At 40.2% G+C, this 21,362-nt stretch overlaps 1 protein-coding gene across 8 annotated transcripts in view; it reads right to left on the reverse strand.

The window, feature by feature from the left end:
* Positions 1-21,362, reverse strand: part of nrxn2b (neurexin 2b) — a 694,839-nt gene that overhangs the window by 272,384 nt on the left and 401,093 nt on the right. For all 8 annotated transcript variants that reach the window (XM_075451532.1, XM_075451531.1, XM_075451530.1 and 5 more), the window contains one exon: positions 16,296-16,415. In XM_075451532.1, the coding sequence (XP_075307647.1) occupies positions 16,296-16,415 (120 nt within the window). The remainder of the gene's footprint in view (positions 1-16,295; positions 16,416-21,362) is intronic.

Raw genomic sequence — 21,362 nt, forward strand, 5'->3', positions numbered from 1 at the left:
GTCTGTGTATATGTCAGTTATATATGTCTGAAAATGATGGTCGAACGTAGGCTCCATGTCTGCACGTTTTCTTGTTTTTCAGGACTTAACTATCGTTAACTTATGGGAACACAAGGTTGTGGTCAGCTGCAGTGAAGTTATCTTCGGTGTGCAGTAAGGTTGGATTACTGTTGATATCTGCCTGCTATTTGTGGTGCTGACATTATCAGGTGGGGGCAAGGTTTTTTGTAGGTATGATTTACTCCTGTGTGATCTGACCTGGATATCAAGCCTCAAAGCTACAAAAAAAAAGTATTCGACTTAACTAGTTTTGAGTAGTTGCCCCTCTACTTTCCTTAAGATGGCTAAAATGATTGAAAATTAGGCTTTTAGTTACCATAGATCAAATATTCGTCCGACCAATATTCGGACGAATATTCGGACGAATATTGGTCCATAAAGATCGTTGCCAAATCAATTGGAGGTTCATTATATATCACCTCAGGTGAAATTCAAAATCAGAAAAATAATTAGATCTAAAATTAGTTTACTTCCCAGAAAGCAGAATAAGCCATCAACATATTAGCATTTTGGCAAATGACTGACACTAAAACACAATTAAAAACACCTAAAGGAGGGCTTTCTTTACAATCTTGAGCGAGATACTTATGTTTAGGTGTCACGTTGTGCAAACCAAATCAAATACAAACACTGAACACAATTTCATAGAGAGGTTTTGCTTTCCTTTTTAACAGTCATTATGAGTGTCCAAAGGGAAATGCAGTAATCTATTGTCTTCGATTTGATATGATAGAACACTAGGGTTATAAAATCACACGCCACTCTTACTATGGTCCCTGTCTATAAAGAACTGAAAAGAGCATATTGAAAATGAAAACCTCTTATATCGGTTGGTGATAAGAGTCGCTTTGAAAGTAAAAAATGAAGGCTGACTCGATTATATATTCCAACTATGAGAGTCAAACTTTCCCTCGACAGCTAAGACAGCTAAGCTTTGAGAAGTGTGCCATCTCTCTCTCTGGGATTTTTTTCTGAACCTACATGGGTTTTATGTTCTTTCACTTGGCTGTTCTTATCTGTTCTTGGCCCATCCCTATGTCATCCATTAGAGAGCAGAAATCAGAGACACTGAAATGAAGCAGCGACACGGAGAGAGCCCTGATCGTCTCAGTATAGTAACTGCATCAAACACATGCAGTGACATACAAGCACATACACAGTGCCAACATATCTCCAGTAAGTCAAACCCAAAGTTGAAGCATATGCTCTGAAGACAAGGTTTTAAAATGCTCTGTCACTGCCGTAAATAAAATATTTTTTTTGGCGGCATTTGAAATAGATGAAATATCAATACTATATTTTGTCTCACACATTGTGATCGCAAAAAAAAACGTAAATATAAATTCCACACTGTGCTTTGAGGAAATGGGTTTGGGTAAGCCGGAGGAGAAATACTGTGATGTATTGAAACGTCCCACTGAATGTGTACAGCGAAATGCTCATCAATGTAGCTCACATTCATTCTCTAGGGAAGAAGGTGAGGAAAATTCCAATGGTATCACCCTGTATGGGCAAAATCATGCACCCCCCCACTAGCAAACGTAGGGAAAGACAGATGGAGGGAAAAAAGAAAAATGTAGATGTTCAGTTGCAAAATATATCGCATCAGTATTTTGCAATATACTGATGCACTTGGTCACAACAAATATACTCCATGAATTTGTTTAATGAATAGAAGTAATTTCTTAAACCCACAAGCACTTTTAAGCAAGAAAACACAGACACATTTAAGAACTCTTGGCTGATTAAGAATTCATTATTGCTACTTGAACAGGATGATAATTTGACTTGAAAGCTACAGTTTGCCCCCACTTTTCCAGGAGGTTAAAAAAAAGTTGCTTAGAGCAGGTTTGCTGTTGAATGATGGAATCGCATTGTGTTTGTTGGTCTGCACAGTACATTCAGAAAAAAAACAACAACAACTGTATATACAGATGTGCAGTGCAATTATGTGTGCACTTCTCTGGGTGGCAGATGCACTGTCAACAAATGAAAGCTTCTGCTGAGGATTTCCTAAAACAGTGTTCATGACAACAAAGCTATGCGAGTCTAATAATGCCACCATCTCTGTAGTGTGTAATCAAGGCGGTGGGAAACATTGCCCATCGTGGAGAGCGGTGTGTTCTGTAACCTCCTCACTGACTTAATAGTCTTCAGGTTCTGACCAATGACAGTTTCAGCTTCGTGGATGGGTTTGTTGTTCTTGAAAGCATCTCTTGCCATCATGCTGTTCCCCCAGGAGAGCACAAGAAATCAGATGGAACTCAAAACCACATACTGATAGACCCATTCTGCTGCACCTATTCTCAGAAAATGGAGTCACTGTCTGTGCTTCAGATTGTCACTTCAGTCATGCTTTGATGCCTCACCCTAAAAAACGCCGTTAAAAGTCAAAGATACTTTTATGTACAACCAGCAATTTCAAAAGCTTGATCATTATTAACAGAAGATATCAATATGGTTGATGTCAATGCAGCTTCCAAAATACATGTCTGCTTAATGTTATTTCTATGTTCATATTCCAAACAAACTGTGAGCCAGAGTCTTTCAAACTTGTCAGAGTTTTTCTTGCCTTTCTTAATGTTTTACCCTAAATAAAGATTTCTTTAAGGGTCAGGACTGAGTAGACTTATTCGGCCACAAATATCTTACATTTTAGCGTTCATCTTTAATCTTCTGATGTTTTAATAGCTTAGGCACGGTTACCAGTAAAATGGGATTTGCCCCAACCAAAAAGGGAGCAGAAGGGGAAGCGAGTAACAGGAGAGTCAAACAGTGAATAAAGGCCAGGCAGGTGGAGGAGACGAGAAAAAGGACAGGATGCAGAGGAAAGACAAGGTGAAGAGGAGACTGTCTGCTCAACTTATTGACAAGTCAACTCCCAGAGGGATGAATAAAAGGAAAGTGTGTGTTTGTTTACGTGCATGTGTGTCCATGTGTGAGTGTGTCAGTACTGATGATCTACCATGTCAACTTGAGTAAAGGTCTCTGTGCTGATGCCCTTAGGGAACATTGACATTCTCAGTTAAGATTCTTGAGTGTTTGTAGGCGTCTGTGTGTGTGTGTGTGTGTGTGTGTGTGTGTGTATGTTTGTACAGATGGAGGGTAATCAAGCAAGCATGAGATTCTTAACCAATGGCACATTCATTGTTGGAACAAAGGTTTGTTCTGCCAGCTGCCCAGTCAACAATGTTGCACTTTTATACAACTAAGTGTTCATCAATAATTCAAAATTCAAGAAGCTGATCATTTGCACTGGTGTTTGAAAAGCTTTTGGACCAATTCTTGAAAACATATATCTTATAACTGGGACAAGGGGAAAGTTGACCAAAATGAAAACAGAAAGCCCTTTTCAGATAATGATAAATATAACTTTAGCCCTGTCACTCTGCTATAGAGATAGCATTCTGTCAAGAAGACATATATTGCTCTTACAGTAATAAATATGTTTGTGATGTGGAGAGGAACAGTAAGAGAATGATATTTGGCATCACGGGAGCTTGCACATTAAATGAAGTGAGGTATGACAACGGCTAAACGTGTGCTATTCATCTAAAAAGCTGATCCACTTAAATTTATAAAGCCTATAACTTATAACTTATAAAGCTTTGAATGAAAGCAAGTCAGGAAAAGATGACTGGAAATAGATTTAAAAGAAAAAAAATCACAAAAATAGGTTTTTCTTGCACCTGCTTGTGTCTGCCATGTGTATCTTACTAACATGTGGTGGCATAGAAAATTCACATAAATAGAGCACCTCTCCGAGTTATATTCAGCTTCAATGCAGAGGGTGAACATAGTGCTCGGAAGTGCACTTTGAAAGTGCATTTGCACCAATGAATGCAATTAGTTTGACAATATTTGCATGACTCACATGTGCAACGCTGCTCTACAAAGGGTGAACAAAGGAATGGACAGGTATGAAATGTGTGAGCTGGGCACCACAGATGAATAATTGCATTTTGCTAGTTGTTCCACTCGTTTCATGATTCACCTTATGTCCATGCACAAACACACGCACACACATACATCCCTTCTCCATATCCAGCTCTTGTTCTTATTCCAGAGCACGGTGAAGGGCTTTTTGATAATGCTTGCAAGTGGGTGGAGTGGTTTGGCTGCAATTACAAAGCTCCATTAATAGCCATTTAATGCATATGTGGTTTAAAAGCTCATGCAACCTTTAATTGAAACTAATCAAGGAGTGAAACTTGTGGATTGCTTCAACACAGCCCTAAACCTCACCAAGACTAACGGCAAGACCTATGAACATTTAACCCAAACATAGAGGCAGTTGTCCAACTTACCTGTTAAAGCCACCAGGCTCAGAACAAAGGTAAAGATGGAGAAGCAAATATTTACCGAAACCTGAAGTTAAGTTATTTCATAATAAAAAGTTTTATAAAACTAGACCTAAACATAAAAAAGATTACTTAAATGTGAGCTACTACCAATGTAATAATTTCCATTGAACCTCTCATTTCATATTGGCAGGTTCAAGGAGTTTTTCAAATATACAAGTATTCAAGTCAGTTGACTACTGCAGCAAAAGCATTATTTCCACCTGAGTCACATTTCGGGCCAACCAATTACATGCAGCCACTGCCCTCAGAACCACAGGCTGAAGAATCTTTCCATCCTCCTTCGACCAATCTCCTTCAAGCTCTTGACATGGTGACTTCTAAAGTGCAGCAAGCTTAGAGCTGCCCCCCCTCTGAAGAAGCCGAAATTGCCTTTGCATGCCCAAACACAATTTCAGTCACCATGCCATTTTCTCTCCACTACTTCCCACCCATACTTTGTCTGTCCATGTGTACACTTTCAGGATCTGCAAATGGTAAGATAGCTCACTCACTCCATCTTATTTGTCGTGCAACCCACAACTCAGAATTATGGGTATGAGGAAGAAAAGAAAAAGCAAAGTAAGTAATTATTCAGGATTCCCACTGTGTTTCTGACTTAATGAGGTGGCGGTTAATTGCAAGGTCTGGACAGCCACACTTTGGGGGCTGCTGGCAAAAGTGCCAGGAAAAGATGGGAGCCAAAGAGAAGGTGGGAGCAATGAATTCAGAGATATCAACAGTTATGAGAATGGGGCGTCAGAGAGCATATGAGAACATTTTTATCAGATGGCCTTGCTTAGTTGGTTTGAATGTGAGACCATGCTCATCTTTTTTTCCTGCATGCCTGCTGTTTTCCTTTAGATCAGCTGGTACGAGAGTGGATTTTTTATTTTCTCTCTGAGAGGTTTATTATAACCCCCCCCCCCCATCTCCCAACAACTCTCGTGTCCTGTTTGCTACAGTAAACAGATTAACAAACCCCTCCAGTTTCACTGCCCTTAGAACTCATTTCTTCATCTAAGTATAATGAGTTTGCAACATTCTTTAATGAGAAAGTTCAAGGCATTAAAAATGCAATAATTTCCACAACACAAATAACTACTCTGCAGCCAGCTAGACACCCAGAGCTGACACATTTCACACCTGTTACTGACAAAACAGTCGAAGAGACCATCTGCAGTCTGAGTTCATCAACGTGCTGCCTTGATGAGTTGCCCACTAGATTCCTAAAGTCTGTGCTGAGCAGTTTGTTACCACAACTTGCTCATCTAGTCAACATCTCACTCCAGACTGGAACATTTCCAAAGGCCTTAAAAACCGCTGTCATTAAGCCTCTTCTAAAGAAGAGCAATCTTGATGCCACAGTACCGAACAACTTCCGGCCCATATCAAACCTGCCATTCTTAGGCAAAGTCCTAGAAAAAGTTGTATACCAACAGCTTAGTGACTTTCTCCTGTCTAACAATGCTTTTGATACTTTCCAATCAGGCTTTAGGCCCCACCACAGCACTGAGACAGCTCTGATCAAGGTGACAAATGACATCCGCCTGAACACAGATGCAAGTAGAGTCACAGTCTTAGTTCTGCTGGACCTGAGTGCTGCCTTTGACACAGTTGACCATGCGATCTTATTACAGAGGTTAGAAGACTGGGTGGGAATCTCTGGTCGTGCTTTAAACTGGTTCAAGTCCTATGTGGAGGACAGGAAATATTTTGTTGAAATTGGTAACTGTGTCTCAGACCAAATGGCAATGACCTGTGGGGTTCCCCAGGGGTCAATCCTGGGACCCATATTGTTCAATCTGTACATGCTTCCACTAGGCCAGCTAATACGCAGCTATAATGTGTCCCACCACAATTATGCAGATGACACTCAGATCTACGTGTCACTGACGGCAGGAGAACACGGGCCTGTAGATACACTGTGTCGCTGCATCGAACAGATCAGTATGTGGATGCAAAACAATTTCCTCCAGCTAAACTCAGACAAAACTGAAATCATTGTCTGTGGCCCACAGAAACAAAGAGAAAGTGTTATCAGTCACCTTGAGACTCTCTCTCTAAAACCTAACTATCAAGTTAGAAATCTCGGGGTAATATTGGACTCAGACCTGAACTTTAACAGCCACATTAAATCTGTAACATCAGCAGCTTTTTACCATCTAAAAAACATTGCCAGAATCAAAGGAATAGTGTCTAAACCAGACTTAGAGAGACTGATCCATGCGTTTGTCTCCAGCAGGTTAGACTACTGTAACGGCCTGCTCACTGGGCTCTCTAAACGGGCTATAAGACAGCTGCAGTACATCCAGAACGCTGCTGCTCGAGTCCTGACTAGAACCAGGAAATACGACCATATTAGGCAAGTGCTCAGGTCTCTGCACTGGCTTCCTGTCGCTCAGAGAATAGACTTTAAAACAGCTCTGCTTGTGTACAAGTCTCTTCATGGTCAAGCGCCAAAGTACATCTCTGACATGTTAGAGCCATATGAACCAACTCGGGCTCTGAGAACCTCAGGGAGGGGTCTCCTGCTGGTGCCCAGAGTCAGGACTAAACAAGGTGAGGCTGCGTTTCAGTTTTATGCTCCTAAAATCTGGAACAGTCTTCCAGAAGATGTGAGACAGGCCTCAACTCTGACAATGTTTAAATCCAGGCTGAAAACAGTTCTATTTAGCTGTGCATATGACACCTGTAAGTATTTTATCTGCACTCTTCCCTTTTTAATTAATTAATGATTATTTTAATGGGTTTTAAATTTCTTTCTTTTTTAATTTCTTTCTTTTATTTTTTTTATTCCTTTTTAATGGTTTTATTGCCTTCTTGTGATTTTATGTAGCTGTAAAGCACTTTGAATTGCCCTGTGTATGAATTGTGCTCTATAAATAAAATTGCCTTGCCTTGCCTTGCCTCGTCTTTGGCCTGAGTGATTGCAGCAGGTGATGAGAATCTGAGAAGGGTGAAAGCCTCCTCTTAAGTCCATCCTTATCCTTGCTGTGTTGAGCTGCGAGTCCATGCTGAAGCTAGCATGACCTTCATCACGGCAAGTGCATTACACACACGGGGAGAAAACATTCTGTGTTGCTCAAAAGAACCATTCTTGATTTTGAGTTCATGTACCAAACAAATGATTGCCCGTAGAGTTGCTGGAGAGGATCAGAGCGAATGCATTTGAGTGATCAGGATTCAATAAAGTATTGTGAGGACACGCTGCAAGAAGGGCTCAGCGTGACTGATGCCTATTGAAGCCTATCAAGCTTATCATGCATTAACAGTCAGCTAGCAAAAGCGAGGAGTAAAATACTTAGTAAGCTGCACTCAGTTCCTCTGAATTGTTGAAGTCAATTAACTCAGTGTTAAGACACCATATTAGCATGAATAAAAGAAATAAAGAGGCCTAATACATGCACCCTTAAAAATAAATAACATATCAACTGAAAAGTTTCCAGAAAAAATACTTAAAAAGTTTAAAACCAAACTACAGAAGAAAGATATAGTGATAGATGTAGCAATTCCAAGTCACAGCACAAGAAGAACACGAAGCTCTAAAAATACCAAAGACTGAAGAGGAAGTTGAAAAGATGTGATCCCAGGAACAACATCAAAGAGGTCTCTGTCCAGGAGAGCACAGTTCAAGGAATAGCCCAGATACTGCGAAGAGCCCTCAAGCTCCCAGGCCTCTGACAGAGGACCTGAGTACGAAAAAGAGCCCACAAGGGTGTAAAGTTTAAAAATAAATAAATAAATGTATGTATGTATATACTGTACATACCATCACAGAGACCACTAAGCTATACCCCAAGGCTGTGGTGATCCTAGAGAAGCTTGGCTACAAGATAAACAATAAAAGGAGCATGAAGGGGCAGAACCCTCCGTGGAGATAAAGGTTTGAGGCCAGGATCAACGAAACATGGAGGGAAGTGAGACAGCTATCGGACCTTCAGAAAGGTGCAATGAAGGGGGAACTTCTGAAGAAATACAACAAACTCTCCATGTCTGAGGCACTTAAAACTGGCAAACAACAACTCATAGCTCCAACTACCCGCCTGGTAAGGCACACTAAAATAGCTGAAGTCAGGAGAAGAAATAGGATGTTCTTCATTGAACCATCCAAAGTGTACTCTCAGTGGCAGGGTTATACTGTAAGATAAGAATAGACCCACCATAGACTGAACAATACTGGAAGAGCATAAGGGAGAAAGAAGGATGACATAACACCAATGCTCCATGGCTAGTAGATCTGAGAGCTGATTGCTGTGATGAGCACAGCAATCTCCCAGAGCAGCAGGCAGTGACAATAACAGTGGCAGTCTCAAGAATGAAGAGCTGGACTGCAGGCCCTGTATATATATATATATATATATATATATATATATATATATATATATATATATATATATATATATATATATATAGATATATAGATAGATAGATAGATAGATAGATAGATATATATATATATATATATATATATATATATATATATATAGATAGATAGATAGATAGATATACTATATATATGGCAACTGGTACCAGAGAGGCAGACTGAGCCAACCTTGTCTTTGCCTTGCAAAGACATAGAAAAAATAATGTACTGCACATCAGTGGTTTGGATGTTTGTACACTTTATGATGACTAAAGAAATAAGTGGGTACACTACTCATACCCTGTAGCCATTACATGCAACTTGTCAGCTCCGGAGGCAAGTGAATGATACATAGCAGACAGTATGCACAGTACTCAGGGGGGTCAGTCAGGCTGGCACTGAAAAGACTGAGCCGACTGCCAGTATTCTAATGAAAATAAAGCTCCACGTGGTTATATATCACCGTGAGGATGAACGCTGTTAGCCTTTTCACATATCGAAGATAAACAAATGAGGCACGTAAAAAAAAAAAATTGCATTTGCATTAAATGCAAATGAGAAAATTAATCTAAGATGAGAAAAGGAGGATAAAAAAAAAACAATTATAACACTGTACTGAGAGAAGAAAACAAAACAAAGGAGAGTTCAGTTACATATTTACAACCAAAAATAGCAGGTCCTGCTTCAGAGACCGCTTTATGTATGACTAAAATACCTCCTGGTCCACTTTATGTTGTGTTTAAAAGGTTACAGAAGAAGTAATCGAGATGAGCTATTGGAAGAGAAGGCATATTGAAATCAGCAGTGCTGAAAGAACACTGGCACTCTACACTTCGTTAGTATGCTTGACAGTACTATGCACAAGCAGCTGGAGTTATTGAACGTGTGCATGTGTTATGCCAACACCCAGTGAATGCATACAGTTAAACAAAGAACAGCACAGATACAGCCTCCCGCTCCCAGGACCCTCCCTGTTCCTCTCCATCTTGTTTTCTCCAGCTTGCTCGCTCTCTCACGCACATGAGCAGAGAATGAAAGAGTGACAGATACAAAGTCCTCGCACTGCATGCTCTTACACAGCATCTCTGTCTGAGTTGCTTCTATGAATAGGGCAGAATACCAAGTGGCGCACTTATACGCTGTGCAGAGACAAATAGACCAGTCAATCACTGAGGGCTGCTGCCGAATAACAAATGCTCTTTGGTGTGTGTGCAAGAGGGGGTATGAGACAGCTCTTTTCTGTTTGTTGTTCAATAAAATGCTTCTACGTGCATAAACATGGTGTTACAGTAAAGGAAACAAACTCTGGTTCCAGTTCAGTGTGATGTGCTTCTCAGTGTTACAGCAAATGCACAAGATAATCCTACTGTCAATCAGATCAGATCAGAAGAGATACACTGGAAATAATTAATTTGCATATTGAGGCAAAGGCTACAGATTCTTCTTGTGTGGAATGGAACAATGTTAAATTGCAGTTCATTTGTGCCGGATCCTTTCCTCAAGCCATGTTTCATGCACCACCAATCTGCCACATGCCTCTCCAGAGTGCAGTGCTGTAGTCCTTCCAGCATCACTAAGGAAGTGAAAACAGTACTAATGAACAAAATAAGCTCCTCTACCGGAGCTCATACCCACCCACCGCAGTTGGAAATATTGCATTGCTACACAAGAACTTGACCAAATTATCCAGAGAAAGTAAACGACACAAAGCCTGCCTTGATCCGAGGGTGAAAGAACATTGTTAACCCTAGGCTATGATCACTTTCAATATCAGCTTTCTGCCGATCAAACTGCTGGGCTTTTTCTCAGCAGTGTGTGTCTTGTAATATATCAGGAGAACTCTTATGAATAAGCCATGCCTGTAAAAACACCATGACTCAGGGACAGGCAAGGTTAAGAACGAGAGCTGCTCTGTTAATACATGGGAAAACTTTGAACATCAGGTCTCGTTAAATAAAAAAAGGTCAATAAGACGGATATGTATAATTCTGTTAAAAGAGGTGTGCCTTGGGATCCAGCAGAGGGCAGTCCAATATTAGTTTGTCCTAACACAAGCCCCTGGTGGCCTCTCTATAAAAGAAGCTGATGGTATTTCTACTACATTGCTATGGAAATGGACAAAACTAGAGAGCCAAGCTATCCAAAGAAGAAAATCCTGACACTGAATAATTTGCAAAACGTGTTTTCTTACTCTACAACAACAAATCTGCGGAATCACCTGCTAGCCTGTCACCTAAATGAGGCTGTGGAGGCTCTACATATCAGCGACACAGCAACCCATATAAGGGGCCTCACCTGAGATTTGTAAAAATGCCATCACCAACAAGATAGTACTATTTATATGGAAAGATATGCAGCCCATTGGTGTTGTTTCGGGAGAGAGTTGTCAGGAACTTAAGATGGAACTGGAGCGATGAAAAAAATTGACAGTGGTGTCCTGTGTACTAAGGAGCTGAGACGAAGACACACAGCTGTTCATGTTGCAGAAAGCAGCTGCCGCACACTGGAGGAATTCTAACAACTTCCAAGAAGCATTTTCATGTTTATTTAGAATTCGTTAAAACTTGACTTTGGAAATAGTGACAGCCCTTCTCAAGTCAGCCCTTTGCACTATAATGAGCTACAGTGCCTTTCAAAAGTACCCCCCCTCCCCAGCAATTTTTCATGTTTTGTTGCCTCTCAACCTGGAATTCAAATGAATTATTTGAGAGTTTACACCATTTCATTAACAGAACATGCCTACAACTTTGAAGATGTATTATTATTTTTTTTATTGTGAAGCAAACAACAAATAGGACAAAATAACAGAAAACTTCAGCGTGCATAACTGTTCACCCCATCTAAAGTCGGTACTTTGTAGAGCCACCTTTTGCGGCAACTGCAGCTGCAAGTTGCTTTGGATAAGTCTCTATCAGCTTGCCACATTCCAACACGTTTAAATGTTTCCCCTTAAACCACTCGAGTGTTGTTTTAGCAGAATGCTTCGTGTCATTGTCCAGCTACAAGGTGAACCTCCGTCCCAGTCTAAAATCACAGGCAGACTGACACAGGTTTTGCTCAAGAATATCCCTGTAGTTAGGACCATCCATCTTTCCCTCGACTCGGACAGTCCCTGCTGCTGAAAAAATCCCCACAGCATGATGCTGCCACCATCATGTTTCACTGTGGGGATGGTGTTCTTGGGGTGATAGGATGTGTTGGTTTTGCACCAGACATAGCGTGGCCGAAAAGTAAAAATTTTTGTCTCATATGACCAGAGCACCTTCCTCCATACATTTGGGGAGTCGCCCACAGTCCTTCTGGCAAACTCAAAACGTGCCTTCTTATTTTTAACACTAAGTAATGGCTTTTTATTGGCCACTCTTCCATAAAGCCCAGCTCCATGGAGTGTTATTGTGGCTTATTGTGGTCCTATGTCCATAGGACATACATTTTTGCATTACTCCAGTCTTTGCTGTGGAACTCTGCAACTCCTTCAGGGTTACCCTCGGTCTCTGTGCTGCCTCTCTGATTAATGCCCTCCTTGCCCGGTCTGTGAGTTTTTGGTGGGCGGCCCTCGCTTGGCAGGTTTGTTGTGGAACCATGTTCTTTCCATTTGAAGTTGATGGATTTGATGGTGCTCCAGGGGATCATCAGAGGTTTGGATATTTTTTTTTATAACCCACCCCTGACTTGTACTTCAACAACTTTGTCCCTGACTTGTTTGGAGAACTCCTTGGTCTTCATGGTGTGATGCCTCTTGCTTAGTGGTGTTGCAGCCTCTGGGGCCTTTCATAAAAGGTGTTTTTATACTGACAGATCATTTGACACTCAGTTTGCACACAGGTGGACTTCATTTCACTAATTATGTGGCTTTGGAAGGTAATTGGTTGGACCAGAACTTTTTAGGGGCTTCATAGCAAAGGGGGTAGATACAATTTTTTTATACATTTTTTTTTCTCATTTCGTTTCACCGACTATTTTGTGCAGATCCAATACATAAAAATAAGATTAAGAAACATTTAAATCACAGGTTGGAATGTAACAAAACAGTTAAAAAGCCAAGGGGGATGATTACTTTTGCACAAAACTTTAGTTCCTTTTTCAGGGAATTAATTAAGTTAAGGGTGAATAATATATTTAAGACATCCATGAGGACTGCAACAAACACAAGGTCTTCCTTTAAATAAGGAGGACATGATTAATAAGAAGACATCCTATCAAGGAAACATCGTTAACACTGAGAAACACTTAATGAGTAACTTTTTCAGTTATGAAATAGCTCATCACTCAGCACTCATCTTCATATTCAATAAGGGAACTTGGGGTTCAGTGTCAGAGATGTGACTCTGCATTTACAGTATCGACAAATCTTGTTGTGAAAGAATCCTTGAATAAAACATGAAAAACATTATGTGTTTGGGGTTTTAAGAAGAATTTCCTGTACCTGCAGGAAAAAAAAAATTGGTCTTGGCTGATGGCCAGTAGGCAATACAGTCCAAGTGAGATATATTACTTCAGTTTATCTGGTATAAAAAGCAGTACAAGTTGAAAAATCCCTTCTCCTTTCTCACCGTGTGAAGCTTCTCCACTGAACTGTGAATCTGTATTCATGAATAATAACTGCAGTGTCAATAACTTTGACAACCTTTCCACCCCGAGTGAAAAAAATGACTCTGGGCTTAAACTGAGGAAATGAAACAAAAGTTTTTTATCCAGTGAACAATTTTATCCACATGAAGAAAGTCCTAATGTTGTATGAAACCGCAGCTGAGTGATTGGCAGGCTTGCTTCTGTTTTAAGTCCACACACAGAGGGACATGTATAAAATAATCAAGGCTGCTCTATGATTTGTTTAAAATGGCAACCAAAGACAGGTTGTTCACAAACCACAGAACAACAAGTAATTACTGTAATAACACTCTGAGAATGAAACGCAGTACCAACCACATTTCTGTTTTCTTTGAAGACATTTTTTTCTTTTTGATTTAGTTGAATGCATTGCTGCTAATGTGACGTGTGTGAGTTCTGTATTGCAAATATGTTACTTTAAGGCAAGGTTGATTTATTGGAATTCATTCTGGCTTTGTTTCCCTTCTTCTTATGATCTGCATCCATACTCTTTATAAAGCTGCACAATCCATACAACCATGTGACCCTGTCAAGCTTTGGCCATTCATGGCGACAGAAAACCAGGATAAATGCTGTCGAGTTTCACGGTTTAAGGAAATTCTTCAAAGAACTCACGTCAAAGATATCAAGTGAACAGGTTAAAAGTGCTTAACAGGACTTTAAGTGAAAAACTGCAAGTCTTCGGTGTCCATGTTAAAGACTGAGGCTGACTCATACAATAGGTCCTACCTTGGTTTTCAGAGCAGGCTCAAGAAAAATTCCCTGAAGGTTGGCACGTTCAGAAAAATGTTTATTTGAGTGAAGTGCATCAAGGAGGCGTGGCGGCTTGGAAAACGAGATGCAAGGAAGCATAAAGAGAGGAAGGTGCCACAGTTGAGCTTAAGCCAAGAGCTCAAAGTCAAGAGATGAAATTGTTTTGTTTTTTTTGCTGCAAGTTGGCAAATGATGACAGAAGGGACGTTCAGAAGGCGTGCGGCTGTTGTTGGGGGAAGGAAAAAACAAGCAACGACAGAAATCTGCTGCAGCAAAGATTGCATACTTGTAAGAGGCTGCCACACTGATGCATAGCACGCATCTGGAACAATGGAGTGCTAATGTCATACACAAGAATAATTTCAGAATTTACCTGTGTGGATGGATACACACTTTCCAGCTGCTAAAGCAGCAGACCAGATGAGCCTCTTCAGTTTAAAAACACAATCACAGTGCCAAGACTTTAAGTGTTTTCTTCCAATTCAATGCAAGTTCAAGATGTTTGTTGTTCTCAGATATTTTGGATGTATTATGCTGCAGTATAGCAACCACTGACAATAAAATCATTATACAATTTGCAGTGAGGGGTGAGTGAACTTTAAACAGCAGCCAATAAACCTCAAAGCTACAATTTAATTTCAAAATAAGAGACGATGTTCAGTCACTGACAGAATTGATTGATTTTCGTGTGTCTGAAATTTTCATTGAGATTGAAATGCAGAACTGAGAACTTTAGTGAACCTTCCTGCAGTAACGACTTTTTGCATGCGGTTTGGCAATTCATTTGATCAGGCTGCTGGTGAAGTCCTTCCCCTCAGTCTACACATTCTCACAAAACACACATACACCCAAAACTCCTTCGGAGCACATATTGATACGCTACCTGCTTCCCAAACACTTCTACCTGTCAACTCAGAAACCAGCGAAGGCACAACTGCCATAACTCCCCACAGGCAACAACTTGAATGCAGGAATCGGCATCCCTCTCCCTCTTTGCTTCATGTTTTTTACTCTCTCAAGCTGAAAAGAACCTCTGCTTATCTTTGCTGTCATGGCGACAGAGCGGTTATCACCTTCTCCTTGCTTGAGTCTTTCAAGAGCCAAAGAACAACGTAGCTAATCAGCCTTACACTAACTTGGTGGTTCATGTTTTGTACAGTAACATAAAAGTCAAATTAATAGCCTGCAATTATCAAAGACATGTGGTCACAAATTAATTCTAATGTTTAAGTACAGAAAAAATAAGCAAGCAAAGACTTATGTAAACAAGTCTATTAGCCTGTCACTTCGCCTCTGTTTTTATCAAGTCTGTGAAGATGTGTGCTGATTGCACATTAGCTTTAAACCACTCAACACTACAACAAATATTCATAGAAAATGTTTGAGTGTCTTGATAAACCTAACATTTAAGCAATAAGTACTAGATGCATGTTTAAACACTTCAGGATCACCATTGTGTCCTTGCTGAGAGCTTTATTCAAAAAGAAACAAAAATTAACAGTATTTATGACAAATCCATTTTGTTCTGTCCACATTCTTCCCCTTCTTCTACTTCTTGACGGTCAGCCACCCAGCAGGTGACCGACCACATGGCAGCGACACGGGGCTTAAATAACAGTTTCTTTTCGAAGCATCAGTTAGCAGTGACTCAGGAACCAAAAAAAAAAAAACAATCTCACGGTGAACTTTGAGTTTATTCATGTTATTAATGGAACACATTCCACAAGTGGAACACATTATTTGTGTACCACAATCTATGTGGCCTGCAAAAGTAAAGGGAATAGGTCCTTGTTGATGTGTACTAGCACGATTAACGGTTAGCAGTAATATTTCAATAAGCTTGAGGAAAATGTTGAGAATCCAGTTTTCACAAAGTAAGAACCTAAGGATTCACACAAATGCGCTTGCAAAGTGATATAACTGAGTGCTTGAATTGGAGAAAGCTGGACTCACTAATGACAAAAGTGACAAAAGAAGACAAATAAGAGGAAATTTTTCTGACTGGCTATATTCATACCATACAGGAGAATCACTGCCACTTCAACAACAAACCAAAGTTGCCTGTGGAGCCTTAACTTTCGACCAATTTCAAACCTACCAATAGCCCCAGTGAATCACTCACTCCAGCCATACATTCAAACCTTCATGAAAAACGTTTTACTTACGGTCATTGCAAAATGAGCCTCCATAGGACGTCATTGTGCAGTCGCAGGTGAAGCCCTCCCACTGCTGGAGACACACCCCCTGATGGTAGCAGGAGTCCTCCGTACAGGTGGTACTGGGTCCTGAGAGGGTAAAGGTCATAACAGTGTTTAAATCCAATGATAAATGGACTGTACTGACCACATTCACCCATTCACTCACACACTCATACAGCACGCTACACAGTGATATTTCTTTTTTCTTTTTTGTTATAATCATTGACACACATTCATACACCGATGGATGCATTGGACACTTCGACATGTGGCCCAGAGAAGCCTGGAGTCAAATTTCCAACCTTACAATTGGCAGGACCTTCCTCCTGAGGTACAGCCGCCCCAATAACATGCTGAATTACATAAACAATGCACAAAAATGTACAAATAAAGGGAATATCTTGAGGTATTCAGCATTTCGAGTTGACTTTCAAACAAAATCTGCTGGCACTCCACTGGGCAATGGCAGCAAACGGTACACATGCCTTTATATTCATGTAGTTTATAATTACTCACGGCACAAGGCACCACCAAAACAATGATGAAATCAACCACTGGATTTGTCGTGGTAGAAACACAAATCATGTATGCGTGTGTCCAAAGATGGCTTAAATAAACTGATATTACCCTGTGGAAATCCTTGCTTGACCCAAAACGAAGTAACTTGTGGACTGAAAAAGCTCAAAGTGACAAGACTGACTAAGTGTTTTGATCCTGTTGATTCTTAACAGGCACAACTGAAAAACACTGAATGATAGAGGTATGCAGATTAGGTCTTAGTTGGGATAATTGTTTTAAAAGTAAGTGTGCGGTGGCTGTTGTGATGACGACAGCAGGGTTTCTCATTAAAACCTCAATTAAACAGAATTTAAAAGAACCATGGTTCAGTGTGAGAGTCATTTGTTTTTGCATAGATAAACAGACTTCTCACTGTGCCACTTACAAATCATCCAATTGAAAAAAAATAAAAAGATTCCCTCTCCCAAATCCTGCAAATGATTAGATAATCAAAGAATGCGAGTTTTATGACCCCTGCAGGTCTTCCCCTGATTGGTTATGGTATTAACCTGTGCCTGTTCTTATGCAGGTTTTAGTGTAATCTGCAGTATCTGTGGACCCACCAAGTCATGTGATTTCTCAACTTTAGTCTAATCAGTCTCACTTTGTTCTCCTCCACAGGTTTGGTTTGTTTTGTTAATTTAAGTTTGGTTTATTTGCGCATTACAACACAAAAACTGATGGCTTCCACTCATTCATACCATACACCACTGATCTGACTCACTATCACACCTCATAGTATAAACCATTTAGTTCAAAGCTATAGGCAATGCACATCATTTCCTGAAAAAGTTTCTCCTTAATCCATGCTGTGTAAACGCTTCCTCACTTCTTCCTAAACTTTCTATTGGTAATCATTAATTTTGTATGACTGCATGAGAACCTGTGTGACTTCGGTTTGTTGAAGCATGAAACTCCATCTGCTGTGCTTGCTCCGAATGTTTAGGAAAGCTCTGCTTATTATAAGTGGCACATGTCTAATATCACTATAAAACCCAAGTCAACACATCTTCATTATGTTCGTGTCGTCAATTTTCAACTCAGCAATCTGCTTGGATGGAATCTGATTCAGGCTTTTCCTAACAGAATGAAATTACACTTGAAAATGTCTCGATAAATCTCAGAATTAGATTTCAGCTCTGCTTCCTGCCTTTGTACAACTGTTAATGTCTGTGTCGCAGCTCCTACTGTTGTTCTATCTTTTTGTTGATATATGGTGTTTTTCACTGTTTGACACGCTTGAGTGAGTCAGCAAAACTTAACCTTACTTTCTGTGTTGCTCTCTTTGCCTTTTGTTGTTGCTGCAAAATGCTGACTCACTGAGGAGCTGAAGTAACAACCTCAATGTTGTTGCCCCTGCGTGGCCTTTGGTCTGGACAGACTGCACTAACAGCCACCTCTGCCCAGTCTTCAAGTTCACAAGCAAATCATGACCTTAGAGGGAATAAAATGCTGAATTCAATTATAGTAGAATTAGACAACCGGTCAAAGCTGTTTTTCCATGCATGCCTGTAATATCAACAAGGGAATATATGGATTTACAACAGCCCCAGGTCTAAGTGCACTAATATTTTTCAAAAGAGTCCACCCCTCCAAATCTGGTCAGTTAATAGTGCTCAATTCCCTGGCCCTCCAATCATTAACTAATATTAGCATCCATTGTGTGTGCCTGCAGGAGTCAGTGTGATAGCTTAATGCAGTTTTAAACTGTGTTTGGAGCTAAGTAATTGCAAGGTATAACTACAGGCAGGTAATAAGGCTGGCTGGCAGAAGTAGCAGTGTTAAGGAACAAGAAGGGGCAAAAAATGAAAAGTTGGTTTAGTGCGGGCCTCAGGGAAATTAAGTCTGTGGTCTCTGAGGCTCAGAATGCCATTGAGACATAGTGCAGTGTGGCTCTGTTTGGGCGTGTGGATCGGGGATGCTAGAGCCAAAAAAGTACCGTTATACTCAGGATTAACTATCTGACACCAGAGCCATTGAGCTTGAGATGTGACAAACCATGCACGGCAGAAGTAAAAACACGACTAATGCAAGATTAAGGAAGTAAAAAGCCACGAGGGTGGGACGTGCATGAGATCAGCCACACTAACAGTAATATTAGAAGGGGAACGATGCCATTTTCATGCGGGTTTTATGGAGCAACAGAAAGGATATTCAGAGTGTAAGAACTGCCCAGAGCTCTGAGAAATTGGGGTGTGGTTATTGGGGTATATCAATGTCCCAATAACCCAATATAACCCAACATCCCAATATATATCATTTGATACGTTCGATCACAGTATCTTATTAAAGAGACTTGAACATGTTATTGGGATTAAAGGAACTGCATTGGACTGGTTTAAGTAATATTAATCTGATAGATTTCAGTTTGTTCTTGTAAATAAAGAATCTTCCTCACACACCAGACTAAGTCATGGAGTTCCTCAGGGTTCTGTGCTTGGACCAATTGTTTTCACTTTATACATGCTTCCATTAGGTAACGTTATTAGACAGCATGGCATAAATTTCCATTGCTATGCTGATGATCCTCAGTTGTACTTATCTATAAAACCAGATGAACCCAATAGGTTGGTCAGACTACAAGCATGTCTTAAAGACATAAAGACCTGGATGACTCAGAACTGTCTGCTTCTAAATTCAGACAAAACTGAAGTCGTTATCTTTGGACCTGAGCGCACTAGGGACAAATTGTCTCGTTATATAGTTACTCTAGATGGTATTTCCTTGGGTTCTAGTTCTACAGTGAGGAACCTTAGAGTTAGTTTTTTTTACCATTTATCAAATTTATCATTTGACTCGCATATAAAACAGGTTTCTAGGACTGCTTTATTTCATCTTCGTAATATTGTTAAAATCAGGAACATCTTGTCTCAGAGTGATGCAGAAAAACTGGTCCATGCATTTGTTACTTCAAGATTGGACTACTGTAATTCTTTATTATTGGGCTGTCCCACATATTCTCTGAAAAGCCTTCAGCTAATCCAAAATGCTGCAGCCAGAGTTCTGATGAGAACTAAAAGGAGAGATCATATTTCTCCAGTTTCAGCTTGTCTTCATTGGCTCCCTGTTAAATTCAGAATAGAATTTAAGATTCTTCTCCTCACATATAAAGCTCTTAATGACCGAGCTCCATTATATCTTAAAGATCTCATTATAAGATATTTTCATAACAGAGCACTTCGCTCGCAAACTGCAGGTTTACTTGAGGTTCCCAGAGTTTCTAAAAGTAGAATGGGAGGCAGAGCCTTCAGTTATCAGGCCCCTCTCTTGTGGAATAGGCTGCCAGTAAATGTCCGGGAAGCAGACACCCTTTCCACTTTTAAGACTAGGCTTAAAACTTTCCTTTTTGATAAAGCTTATAGTAAGGGATGGCTCAGGTGATCCTGAAACATCCCATAGTTAAGCTGCTATAGGCCCAGACTGCTGGGGGAGCTCATCTGTCACACCTTTCCTCACTTTCCTCACTTTACACCTTTCCTCCCTGTTTAATATCTCAAATGATATTAGGTACATGTGACATTATTGTGGTCATTAACTTGTGTTTCCTTGTTCCAACAGATATCCTTTGAATGGTGTTACAGTGGTTTTTTCCCCCTTTCTTTCTTCTCAAACCCCAGTTGGTCGAGGCGGATGGCCACCCTTCCTGAGTCTGGTTCTGCCAGAGATTGGACTGAAGACAAGTTTCGGTGCAATCCGTTGGATTCCTTAGCTAGGAAATTGATTTTGAATTGGCTCTATATGAATGAATTGGATTATTTTACAAATAATTATGATTAAAATGAATTGAATTCCAATTGTCTTGAATTGGACTTTATTATTTAAAGGTAGGGTAGGAGATCCTGGATTTTGAGTCCAGCGAAGCTGCATTTTGAAAATACACAGGTAAAAAGTCCCAACCCTTTTCTTCACTTTTCCCCCGAAGGCACGCCTCTAGAGTACATGAACGCGCACGAGCACGAAGGTGCACGAGCGCTGTTCTGACAGCAAGCATCGATCGTTGCCGTATTTAGTATTTAGTTTATGCTAACTATACGTTTAATAATGCTAGGTGCTAGCCAAGCTGGCTCTAGTTTAGCTTCCTGCCAAGCTTCTGGACGTTCACGGAGCAGGGTACGCGCACAGGGAGAAGGAGGGGGAGGGAGGAGCAGATTGCAGTTTGATAGACGGCATCAGTATCCAATCATTGTGAACGGTCCGTTCACAATGATTGGATACTGTTTTTCCTAGATTGTACGTTCTAGAGGCCACTAAAACTTTTCATATTTGTGTCAAAACTTTTAATTAATTGGTTGCAATGGGGGTGTGAAGAGTATTTCAAGCAATATGTAAAAAAATGTTCCAGAAAAAGATCCCCTACCCCGCCTTTAAGTGCCTTGAGATGACATTTGTTGTATTTGGCGTTATATAAATAAAAATTGAAAATTAACTGAATCAAAAGATAACAAATGATGAAAATGTAATTGAGTTACTTTACTG

Source organism: Odontesthes bonariensis, chromosome 19 (genome assembly GCF_027942865.1).
Source record: "Odontesthes bonariensis isolate fOdoBon6 chromosome 19, fOdoBon6.hap1, whole genome shotgun sequence".
NCBI lineage: Eukaryota > Metazoa > Chordata > Actinopteri > Atheriniformes > Atherinopsidae > Odontesthes > Odontesthes bonariensis.